The sequence below is a fragment of the Lepidochelys olivacea genome (assembly GCF_965140295.1).
Source record: "Lepidochelys olivacea isolate rLepOli2 genome assembly, chromosome: 9".
Taxonomy (NCBI): Eukaryota; Metazoa; Chordata; order Testudines; family Cheloniidae; genus Lepidochelys; species Lepidochelys olivacea.
In genome coordinates this window covers 102,662,222-102,675,057 of record NC_140419.1, presented here as the reverse complement: position 1 = coordinate 102,675,057, position 12,836 = coordinate 102,662,222, and the positions used below count along the sequence as shown (strand labels likewise).

The 12,836-nt window shown below is 41.9% G+C and overlaps 1 protein-coding gene across 2 annotated transcripts in view; it reads left to right on the top strand.

The window, feature by feature from the left end:
* The window catches only part of TEX11 (testis expressed 11), a 148,016-nt gene that overhangs the window by 73,333 nt on the left and 61,847 nt on the right, over positions 1-12,836 (top strand). For both annotated transcript variants that reach the window (XM_084638556.1, XM_084638557.1), the window contains 4 exons: positions 2,409-2,494; positions 3,456-3,593; positions 9,102-9,204; positions 12,166-12,290. In XM_084638556.1, the coding sequence (XP_084494682.1) occupies positions 2,409-2,494; positions 3,456-3,593; positions 9,102-9,204; positions 12,166-12,290 (452 nt within the window). The remainder of the gene's footprint in view (positions 1-2,408; positions 2,495-3,455; positions 3,594-9,101; positions 9,205-12,165; positions 12,291-12,836) is intronic.

Below are 12,836 nucleotides of genomic sequence, written 5' to 3'. Positions count from 1 at the left end.
AAATGATAAACAAAAGAAATAGTATTTTTCAGTTCACCTCATACAAGTACTGTAGTGCAATCTCTTTATTGTGAAAGTGCAATTTACAAATGTACATTTTTTTTGTTTCATAACTGCACTTAAAAACAAAACAATATAAGACTTTAGAGTCTACAAGTCCACACAGTCCTACTTCTTGTTCAGTCAGTCACTAAGACAATCAGGTTTGTTTACATTTGTTTACATTTATGGGAGATTATTTACAATGTCATCTGAAAGTGAGACCAGGCGTTCGCATGGCACTTTAGTAGCCGGCATTGCAATATATTTACGTGCCAGACATGCTAAACATTCATATGCCCCTTCATGCTTCAGCCACCATTCCAGAGGACATGGTTCCATGCTGATGATGCTCGTTAAAAAAATAATATGTTAATTAAATTTTGACTGAATTCCTTGGGGGAGAATAGTATGTCTGCTACTCTGTTTTACCTGCATTCTGCCATATATTTCATCTTATAGCAGTCTTGGATGATGACCCAGCACATGTTGTTCGTTTTAAGAACACTTTCACTGCAGATTTGACAAAACAGAAAGAAGGTACCAATGTGAGATTTCTAAAGATAGCTACAGCACTCGACCCAAGGTTTAAGATTTTGAAGTGCCTTCCAAAATCTGAGGGACAAGGTGTGGAACATACTTTCAGATGTCTTAAAAGAGCAACAGTCCGATGCGGAAACTACAGAACCCAAACCACCAAAAAAGAAAATCAACCTTCTGCTGGTGGCATCTGACTCAGACGATGAAAGTGAACATGTGTTGGTCTGCGCTGCTTTGGATCATTATCAAGCAGAACCTGTCATCAGTAGGGATGTGTGTTCTCTGGAATGGTGGTTGAAGATGAAGAGACATATGAATCTTTAGCGCATTGGCACATAAATATCTTGTGATGCTGGCTGTGACCACAGCGGGGAAAGGAGCAGAACGCCAGCAGCTACTCTGGCGGTTGTACCGCCCCCTGCCCTGCCCCCCCAGCCCTGTCCTCCGGTGGAGCTGCTGCTGTACAGATGGAGCCCCCGGCTCCTCGAACCTGGCGTGGGGCCCCCGGCTCCTTCTGTGTCTTTCCAGTATGCCATACCGGCTATAAATATCTTGCTGGTACGGCATACTGGAGCCTACTGCTGTACATGCGCTGCTGATATATATATGTAACCCCTTGGGGTTTAGAGAGCATGGCCCCTTTAAATCTTTTCCCTAGTGGGGCAGGGGAGCAGTGAGAGAAAGGAGGGAAACTTGGGAGTGTGGTTCTGGAGCCCGAGGACAGAAGGGCTGAAGCTGGGAGGCCCTGGACAAAATGTGAAGGAGAGAGAACCTGCCTAAGTCCTGGGAAGGACAGAGCGGCCGATCGGGGACATCCCAGGACAGGAGCCAGGAGGAGCACTGTGCCAGGGAGGAATCGCCTGAGAAGGACAGGCCAGATCTGGACCCAGTATCACTGCCGCCCAGAGCTGCATGGGGCTGTGAGTACTGGGGCTGGTGACTCTGCACTGGGAATAAGGAGGGAGGCTGCTAGCTAGTTAAGTGGGAAGGTGGTTGCTCTGCGTGGCTTTGCAGAAAGCGGCAGAAGAGGGCACCGGAGGGGTTTGTTGGGGAAAGTTCACTGGTGCTGAAGACGACCAGGAGCACCCAAGACTCACCATTGAACTGGAACTTTGCTCAGGACTCCTGAACTCTATGTGCAGGTGCATTGCTCAGTGTCTGCCCTTTCAGACTGTGATACCACTGGGCCTGTGGGGCCTTGGTTTGGATGCAGCCCTGTTCTACTGCTCCCCCTATACTTCCCCTTGTTGTTTTTCTCCTCTCATCCCTCTGTAAATAAATATCTCTATTATATCCATTGTACTTTTCCTGTGGGTGTGTGTGTTCACTCTGGGGGGTTTGGAACACGTGCCCCTGGGGTGGAGGGAATTTTTCCTGCTGCATTTCTGCGCATGCCGTCTCTTGGCCAGAGCTGCCTGCAGAGCAGACTCCATCTTGGCCACGAGGGCACTAAAGTTACGTGTATATGTGTGTGTGTGTGTGTGTGTGTATACACACACATACACGCGCACACCCGCTCCCCCCCAAGATCTGCCCCACCACATCCCTGTTACCAAAGAGTCTATTAACATCAAGTTTCTGTATGGCAAAGGAACAGAGGGGCAATTGGGGTGGCCTACTCTTTATGCCTTCAGTTCAGTATGTGAGGACGCTCAGGGTGCAGGCACTGCTGCAATGGACACTGTGGTCCAAGAATCTGTTTGGAGTGCACTGGGCTCATGCGCACCAATAGTGGAATTCATCTTGAAGAATGACAGTTATTGTACAGTAGGTAATAGTTTCTTCTTTATTTAAGACCTTGTTATTGCTTAATTTCAATCACTTCTCAGGTCACTATACTGGAAAACAGCTGTCACCTGAAATACTGAACCGGCTGCACATCATTCTGTGGGACAGAGCTGCCAAGAGCTATGAGGTTTGGAAACAAACATGGTCTTTGTTTTTTGCTTTAAAAAAACAATGAAGGATCACTGTTATAGGGTGATACTGGCCATTTAAGAGAGAGCAGGGCTAGTGCACCTGTGACTCATCAGCTACAGCAACTGGATTTTACAAGAGGGCACTTGTAAATGGAAGATACCTGGTGAGTCAAGGGGAACCTGAGAGACAGGAAAGGGGGCTGGTGAGAGCTGCCTGGGAGAGACAGTTATCAGAGACAACACCACATACCTAATATAGAACCTTAAGTCACTGTGCTGTTAACTTTTAGTCATGATGAATATTGACCATTTATTCATACCCTTTGTTTCTCATCTCCGAAGCAGTTTGTAATCCACGACAATACTTTGCCTCTCACCCCATGACAACTAAGTTTCTTTAAGGATCCTAGCCAAAGGCTTTTTGAAGCCCTAAATAAATTGTTAATTGGTTCTCCTTTATCTACTACTTTATTGACACGTTCAAAGAATTCTCACAGACAAGACATGATTTTCCTTTGCAGAAACCATGCTGGTTAGACCCTGTTATATTTAATGAAGTGAAAGTCTGTAACGCAATCCAATGGCTGGAAGTTGAAGCTAGACAAATCAAGACTAGCAATAAGGTGTAAATTTTTAACAGGCTGATAAACCACTTGGAACAGTTTACCAAGGGTCATGGTGGATTCTCCATCACGGGCAGTTTTTAAATCAAGATTGAATGTTTTTCTAAAAGATCTGCTCTAGGAATTATTTTGAGGATGTTTGATGGTCTGTGCCCTATGGGAAGTCAGACTAGATGAGGGGAGTGGTCCCTTATGGCCTTGGAATCTATGAATGTATGTGACTATTTCAACCTTTTGATTCTTATGAAGCCTGATTTATTTAGCTTAGGAAAACGTAGTCAATTTAAACTTCAGTGTGACTGTTTGTTTGTTTGTTTATTTATTTATTTTCTAGGCAAAAAACTACTCTGAAGCCCTTCAGTGGTATAACTATTCTCTCAGCTTCTATTCATCTGGGCAGATAGATCAGAACTTGGCTAAGTTGCAGAGGAATATGGCTTCCTGCTACTTTCATCTGAAACAACTTGAAAAAGTGTTTATTTTTTTTGTGGTATTGCAGTGTCAATGGGACTTGATTTCAAATTGTGAAAGGGTAAAAGGGAATGGAAGTTTGTTCTGTAGCTTTTCTGTGTTGAGTTACATGATTACACTTAGGACTTCAAGTTTTAAAAATGTACCCACTTAATTATTAATATCTTTGTTTTCATTAGGGTCCCCCCACTTCTAGGTGCTATACCAACATAATAGGGGGCATGATTTCTGCCACAAACAGCTTACAATCTAAAGAAATGATAGAGTAGAGAGAAGGGGTCCAACAGATAAATAAAATGGCAAAAGTGGAGATTTGTCATATTTTGATAATAAAATGTTTTTGATACTAATATGTTTTAAAATGGAAATATAAAACTATCCCCATTTGCTACCTGACATAGACATTATTAGTTGTGTCATTTATTGAGGGTATCATGGTAGAAGTTTTTTCTTCAGAGTGGGCAATGGTGTTGTGCACCAGCTCAGAGAGATGAAGCAGCATGACTGCATCACTGGTGGAACAGACAGATGGGGAGCAATGTAAAAAGACACAAAGGTGGAAAAGTTGGGAGAGCCTTGAAGGACAAGAAGTTTGAGCCTGATGTGGTGGGAAAGCTGCTGTACAGCAAGGCTGCCTTGGAGTTGCTGGTAAATGGACTGTCTTGTGTAAAGTTATATTCCAGCATGTCATCAGACCACTAACTTCAAGTGAGCTGAGTAACAAAATGATTGCAATGAAGTATGCATTACAGAGAGGGAGCTTTAACAGCTGTAAAGACCTAGAGAGATCTTAGCATAACAACTAGTGTCACCAGAGCAGACTCATAACTAGTATCATCTGTGTGTAAGTCTAAAAATCTTTCTACTCCTAAGATAGGACTTACAAAGTGAATTAATTTTGTCTAAATTAAAAAAGCATCTTGAGCACTTGCTTTAAGTGATCACTAGATGGAGGTCTAAGCTATGTTTGTACTTTACAAATGATGTACAAACTTGTCTGCTGATACTGCCTATGTGGTCTCTAATTCTGAATGGAGAGCAGAGACATGTCTTGAGGTGCAGCCAGAGTTGCCCCTTGAAGTTAGACTCACAGCAACTAGTGTGATATTCTCATTGAAGTTGAGGGCTGTTCATTTTCCTGTGTACACACCAACCTGACACTGTGAGTCTCATGTCCTGTAGCACAGTGAGAGTCTTTTGGAAATTCACTATATTCTACGAATGTGTGTGACTGATGTTAGGGGAGCAGTGCTGCAGCCTCATGTGTCCCACCCAGTTAAATTTCTGTAACTGAAGACTTTATAGAAAAGGGGAGAGTTAAAAAAGCTGGGAAAATAGTGGACAATTTACTTGAGTCTGGTCTCTGGAAGGGCAGAGTTGCTTTTTGGAATTCTTCTAGACTGGTGTTTCTCAAATGTGGCCACCAGGGGCTTTTCTTGTGGCTACAACCACCTGGGCTGTGATGGGGGAGGGTGGGAGCAGTGGCTCCTCCCCCTCCCTGGTGCTCCTGGATGCCTTGGTGTTGGTTGCTGGGGTTTCCAGCAAGTATTGGGCCCTGCTTGCCTCCCTCTAGAGACACCTGGGGCACAATGCTGGAGGAGCAGGCAGCTGGTGAGTTCCGCACCTTCTCAGAGGTATGGGGCTCAGGATTTGGGCTTAAGCCCAGGGGTGGCAGGAATGTAGGTTCTGGCTGTGAGGCTTCAGGTTCCAGCCCCAGGCTCTGGCTGCACCCCATCGCCCCAACCCCTGATGTCTCCCCCGATCCCCATCCTGGGCTTAATTTGTACTCAGACTTGCCAGGACTGAATAAGTCTGCTGTGAAAAATGATACTTGCATGTTTGTTAATATCACTTTTCACAGCAGACTTACTAGCTAGCAATAAATAAATTACAATGATTTGGATATGTATATGTGCATATTTATTTGTTTTTCCTTAAGCTAATTAAGTATTTTAGGAAAAAGTGTGAGAGCGGCCACCAGGAAGAGTTGGTGGCCGTACTCTGAGGCCACCAAATAATTTGTCCTGAGAACCCTTGCTCTAGACACCATGCTAATAAACACCGTATTAGAACTGGTGCATAGTTGCAGATATTGTTAAAAATTGCCTAGGTGTTTACATTCTAGGCCTCTGTTTTGAGATCTCATAACTTTTAAAAACTTTAATCTTTTGGGCTGAAGTTTTCCAGATCTGGTACGTGCCTGAAGGTGAAACTTGGAGTAAAAAAAATTCAACTGTTTGTGAGTAGAAGGAGAAAGAAAAAAATCATTTTTCCCCACTAGAAAGAAATTCTTTCAATTTATTTTAGAGCTTTACAAGCAAAATGGCTGAGGGTATAACGTGTAAATGTAACTGGGAAACAGCCCTCACTGTGGAGAAGTGCCTTTATATATTCTTATGATAGAGGGTTTTGATTTGGCTAAATCAGAAGAATTTGAACATCACACTGCACATTCGTAGGACATTTTTAACAGTAGCTCTTTAAAACAATGTTTGATCAGAAACTAGGCTGTACTATACATGTGTGTCTTAAGGGGCCCTTTAATCTAACATACAAAGACATATAAGAAGTTCCAGAGTCTGGAAGTTGAAGTTAGAAAAATTCAAATTGGAAATAAGAAATTTTCACAGTCAAAAAGTTGCAATTAACCATTGAAACAGTACTATGTGATCATGTAATTAAAGCCTATGATAGTGTGTAAACATGAGGGGACCAACTTAAGGTTGCACAATGAACCTTAATTATGGCATTGCCTAACTTGAGTGCTTGGCTCTGCAACCTTAATGTTATTTTAGTGTTGTTTTGTGATATAATTTCATATTTAAAAAAAGCAAAAACAAAATAACAATAATTATATCATTAGGAACTATACTGACCTCCAACTTGTGTCATCAGCAGGGTTTGTGACCATTAGATCCACAGCACTGACCTTTGCCACTTGAACTACTGGTAGCAGTAGGAAAGGAGTACTTGTGGCATCTTAGAGACTAGCAAATTTATTTGAGCATATGCTTTCGTGAGTACAGCTCACGAAAGCTTATGCTCAAATAAATTTGTTAGTCTCTAAGGTGCCACAAGTACTCCTTTTCTTTTTGCGAATACAGACTAACACAGCTGCTACTCTGAAACCTGGTAGCAGTAATCAGCTATTAACATCTCCATGGACCAGCCACTAGAGGGGGATGAAGACACACATTTTAGCAGTGGGTTTCACAGCTATTTACTGACAGCAGAAAAATGTAGAGACTCAGGACATCAGGGTTCAATTCTGGCTTCTGAAGGAGAGTTTTCTATAGTGGTTGTAGACCTGTCTGTCCCTGTGCTTCCAGCTGTCCCAGTCCCCTTTTTCTCATATATACCCTCTGCTCCTGTCCACCCCTCCACCCTTGCTTTTGCCCCCATCCTCCTCTACTCTTACCCTATTCCCCACTTCCACTCCAGCTCCTGCCTCCCTCTGTGCCGATCCACCTTCCTCCCGCCCCAACTTCTACTTCCCTCCCCCTGCATGGTTCCTGAAATCCCTTCTTCTTGCACACCATTCTTCATCCCTCTGAATTCAAGTCAGGTTTGGCTGCATCCTCTTTCACCATGCTCAGCCTGCTTGCTAGCATCAGGAGCATTGAGATAATAGAAGAGACAGTCTCCCTGCTCTCAGTTGCTGTGCCCAGTGCCACGTCAGCCCCAGGCTGCTAGAAGGAGCAATTTCAGCAAAAGACCTCCTCACCACCTCCAGGCTGGGCTGGAACATACTTAGTGCAGATGGAATCTTCAGAAAATGTAGCTGACAAACTCTAAGAAGTCTCTACTGATTAGTTTCTATAGATTGAGATTTTTGAAAGGCTCCTAGCTTGGCAAATTTGGGTGAAATTTTCAAGGAACAGCAAAAGGTGAATCTCTGATACTAGGAGAACTGCCCTGACAAATTTAAAATTCTTTCTCCAAAGCATGAGGGCTCTAGAACTTCTTAATGAAATGGTTGTAATACTCTTTTAATTTGGGCCAAACAATATATTTTCCCTAATCTCATTCTCAGAAATGGCTGAACCATTTGACATGAAACTTTCTAAAAAAATTCAACCAGAGGCAGACACTCAGCATGGAAAATTCTAGCTTGAAGGGACAAAGTTTGGCAATGTTATAAGCAAATGGAAATAGTATTTTGAAGTGTCAGACAGTGTTAACTATTGATGGCACTACTAGCCTTCTTCACTTTGTTATGCTGTGCCACGAGGTGGGTCCTCGGCAGTACCATAAAACCCTGGCTCTCTGGATCTTAAAGCAGAAGCCTTGACTGCGTGAATTAAAAGGTTTCACTCTGTTAGCCAGCTCATCAATCTCTATATGTTTCCCACTAGAGAGGGACAGAGCATCTAGAGAGGGACAGAGCATCACACTATGTGGGTATGGGTTACATGTTCCACCTAGATGAGGAAGCTTGCCTGAGTTTTAGAAGTCCATCCAGGTCTAATCCCCGTACATGCCCTGACAGCAGAGGTTGAACCTGGGACTTCTACATCTAAATGCAAGAGCCTGAACTGCCAGAGCTGAGTGATCCACATCTGAGAATCAGGGATGCAGCAAGCTCATCAACCTTTGTGTCCCAGCCACCACTAGACAGGGACAAAGCACAACACTATTATCTAACCTTGGATACATGTGGCAACTTCTGTTTCCGTGTACTGCTGTGTATGCCAAGTAGAGTCCAGGAGAGTCATTTCTAAACAAGATGCTCTGCAGACCCCTACCTCATTCAAGGTGAATTTCACCCCATCCAGAGGGTCAGCACAGTGAGACTGTAATAGAGCTTAGGCCTTGTGCTTAGGCCTTCTGCACTGGGTTGAATTTCACTCTTACTTAGCTCACAAGGTGAAACTTTCATGGTTGTGGAAAAAATGGTCTGATGTTATACTGTATCAGTTGACAGGTTTCACAGTGGTAGGTGTGTTAGTCTGTATCAACAAAAAGAACAAGGAGTACTTGTGGCACCTTAGAGACTAACCAATTTATTTGAGCATAAACTTTCGTGGGCTAAAACTCACTTCATCGGATGCATGCAGTACAGCATGCATCCGATAAAGTGGGTTTTAGCCCATGAAAGTTTATACTCAGATAAATTTTTTAGTCTCTAAGGTGCCACAAGTACTCCTGGTTCTTTTTGTAACAGTTGATAAATAGTGTGTGACCCTGGAATTAAAGACTGTATTTGTTAAGGGGTCAGAATTAAGGGTGTGTTTGCAACTGTAATTTTAGCATTTCTTGAGTTTTAAATGTTTAACTGCTCCACAGCTCAAAAGCTTATTTTTGTGACTTTTAGTTTGTTTTTCAACTCTGGATAACTTTTCTTTTGTCTGTAAAGCACCAACCTTTATATAGCTGTGGAGCTGTATAAACAACACGTATATAATCATTAATATGTTCTCTCTCAGTTTAGCGCACCCCTGCTACAATGTGTGTTACTGACTCCTCGTCATGACTGCGATAAAATCCTGTTAATCTTTTCTGTCAACAGGCAAAAGAGGCAGTGAAGGAGGCAGAGAGGTGTGATCCCAGCAGCATCTTCACTCAGTTCAGTGTGTATAAGGTTGCAGTCTTGGAGGGTAACACTGAAAAAGGTAGAAACAGTCAGAAGGGTAATATGTTGCTGTGTACATATGAACACATGATTATTTTGCAGTTTTATTGATTTGGTATTTTCCCAACAAAAAAACCACCTTTGACTTAGCCTGTTTTTCCACCTATGCCCCAAATTCCTTTCTCCCCTTCACCTTGAAACTAATTGAAAATGCTGTCTGCATCACTGCCTCAAGTTTGTCTTCCCCAGCTACATCCTAGAGCATCTCCAATCTAACTTCTGCCCTTTCCACTGAAACTGCTCTCACCAAAGTCGCTAATCACCTTCTCTTGGCCAAATGTCAGTGCATCAGTTGCATTGTTGATTTCCTTGGTCTCTGTTGCTTTTGACAATGTTGATCATCCTCTTCTTGATTTCTTATCTACCCTGGGCTTTTGTGATACTGTACTTTCCTAAGTCTCCTCTTATCTCTCTTACCATTCTGTCAGGTTTTTTGATGGGTGGTCCTCCTCTCTCCCACTTTCTGATGGGATCTCATAGGTCTCCATCTCCAACCCCCTCCTTTTCTTCCATATGTTGTATTCTGGGTCAGTGATTCTCAGCCGGTGGTCCACGGACTCTTGGGGGTCACAGACTATGTCTGCTCTTACTCTCAGACTTGACTCTTTTTTCTACCTTCCTTTCTGGGGGGTCATAATCTGAGTCTTTTTGATTACAAGTAGCTTGTTTGCTGACCAGGTATGTTCACTATCTGCAGCTCCTTTGTGCTGTCATTTATGGGCAGTTGTCGCTTTCCCCTATCAGCTAGGTAATTTGCATCGACACAGATGCTTTTTAGCTTGCTTTTGGATCCAAAGCCATCAGCAGAGCTCAGAGACTCTGTCTTAAAAGGAAAAGGAGGACTTGTGGCACCTTAGAGACTAACCAATTTATTAGAGCATAAGCTTTCGTGAGCTACAGCTCACTTCCTCAGATGCATATCGTCTCCACGATATGCATCTGAGGAAGTGAGCTGTAGCTCACGAAAGCTTATGCTCTAATAAATTGGTTAGTCTCTAAGGTGCCACAAGTCCTCCTTTTCTTTTTGCGAATACAGACTAACACGGCTGCTACTCTGAAACCTGTCTTAAAAGGGACACAGTGAACTTCCACCTGAGTTTTGATTACTTTCCACTTTTAACTCCTGCTTTTAAAACACAAAGCGATCTGAAAAAGAAAACACAACCTATTGTGGCTCCTTTTTGGAGCCCTAATAGGATTTTAATTAAGTAGCATGGTTTGCTTGCATTTTTTTCTTTTAACCCCTTCTACAATATACACTGCATATGTCAGGAAAATGCACATTTTTTCATAGTTTAACTTCTGCAACATTATATTAACCATATTATAAGCTGTAACTGTTTCTTTTATGCTCACAGTTTTCATGTACCCTTATCAAAGTGGCAGTCTGATTACTCAGAGCCAATTTCAGTGTTCCTAAGATTGCTTCTTTGTGCACCTCACTCCTGCTGTTGCTGCAGAGGGTACTGTCTTTTTCATTTCTTATTCTTTTACTGCAGCTTTTATCTGCTACTTCGTTTAAAAAAAAAATCCAGAATCTCTCCCTATTCTCCTGATTGGTCTTTAAAAAGATATTGAACTTTATAAAGCATTGAGGTACCTTAAGGGTTAAATATCAAAGCCAAACAACACTAATTACCTGTGTCTGGCAAAAAGCGTTTGTCAGTTTTGCATCTTTGAATAAAAGATTCAAATGGAATTTTAGTGGTATCATTTAAAAAAAAACAACTGCAAACCAAACCAATTAATCTTAAACCAACAAAACAAGAGTTTTACAAACCAGTAGTGTTGATTTAGGTCCTTAAAACCTCACATATTTACACAATATATTTGCACACACACACAGATACATACATACACATACATACATTCTCTTTTTCTTAACATCCCTTGCACTACTCTAATAATTTTTCCAGAGCTGTACATAGATTACATTCCCTTTTATACATTTGGGGGCAGTTAAGTTCCAATAGAAACCCCTTACGTTCTTTTAGCGAATTTGACTAAACTGTCCATAGTCAAATGATTTAAATCCGATTGTCTCTTTGCCTGGATTATTTACATTCCTTCGGAAAAGGGCCAGTTTTTCCTTTGAATGGCTGCAAAGAAACCAAGAATTCTCTTCCTATAACACTTTTTCTTTTTAACATTTTCACAACTTTCAACTGTTTAATTTCCTCCAGCCTCTGCAGATTTAACTTGTCACTCTTTTTCCTTAAATCACGTGTTTATCTCCCAGAATGACACTTTCATCAGCTCAGATTATCACCATTCCAGGTATTGTCTGAGGGATCTGAATTCCTCATGCTTGTACTTACTCCTTCCCTTATTCCTGCCACTAAGTCCCTCAGGGCTCCCAACCTGTTTCCAGTCTCTTTATCTGTTGCCTGCCTTCTTGTCTGGGCCCAATCCTGCTTTCCTCACTAGAGCCTCCACATTTATTTGACAAATAAAATTTGCAGAATTTTGCAGAATTTTAAAATATTGTGCTCATAATTTTTTGACGCATAATTTTTAATTGTTTGGAGCAGAATGCCCTCAGGAGTAACTCTTGTTGGTATGAGCCAAAACATGGGTGAATGGAGCCCCACCCGGCCTATGGGTTATATATTAGAGGGAGTGTTCTGCTTTCTGCGACAACCTGACATTTGGACAAGATTGGGGTGCTAGACAAGGTTTCCATTGTTTGGCAACACTGTCTGCAGTAGCCAGAAAAAACAGGTTAACACCTTTCTAGCCAGCACTGTGCTTAACTGTGGAGAAATGCTAACATATTTACCTAGTCAGAACAGGTTTCCCAGGGGAAACGTGTGAAAATTAGTTGAAGATGTCAGCCTTTCCACAAATCAGTATAATATTTATGTTGAAATATCAGAGTACAGCTACTTTCATGTGCTTCTATGAAAAATTCTGCTAACAGCTGGTTTCTTGTGTATTTCAGCTGTGGAGGCAGTTGTTGCAATGGGGAAGTTAGCAGCAAAACCAGCTCAGCATGAAGATAAGCTACTAGCAGATGGAAGTGCAGCCACCAGCCTTCTGAGTTTAGCTGCCCAGATTGCTTTAGAGGTAGGTAGAGCTGATAATATTTTCTTGGACTTCTGCTTCATTGTCAAATAAACATAGCAGTTGTAGCCTGTCCAACTTGTATTTTTTCTTGCTATGTTCTACACAAGAGAAGACTTGGCTATGTAAACTCAAGTGTGTTGAATAAAGTGAAGCAGAGGTTTATTTCAAACCAAAGAAATAAAGTTTTAAAAGAATTCTTAAGGAAAATTCCTGAGCTATAGACGTTAGTAGATGGACATTGCTTCAGATGCTTCCTTAGGTCTCTCTTCTGTCACAAGCAATGGAATTTCTGTTGTCTTCTATGGCTTGATTGCTGAAGATGCTCAATTCAGAAGGAAGAAAAGGAGTACTTGTGGCACCTTAGAGACTAACAAATTTATTTGAGCATAAGCTTTCGTGAGCTACAGCTCACTTCATCGGATGCATTCAGTGGAAAATACAGTGGGGAGATTTTATATACACAGATTTCAGAGTAACAGCCATGTTAGTCTGTATTCGCAAAAAGAAAAGAAGTACTTGTGGCACCTTAGAGACTAACCAATTTAT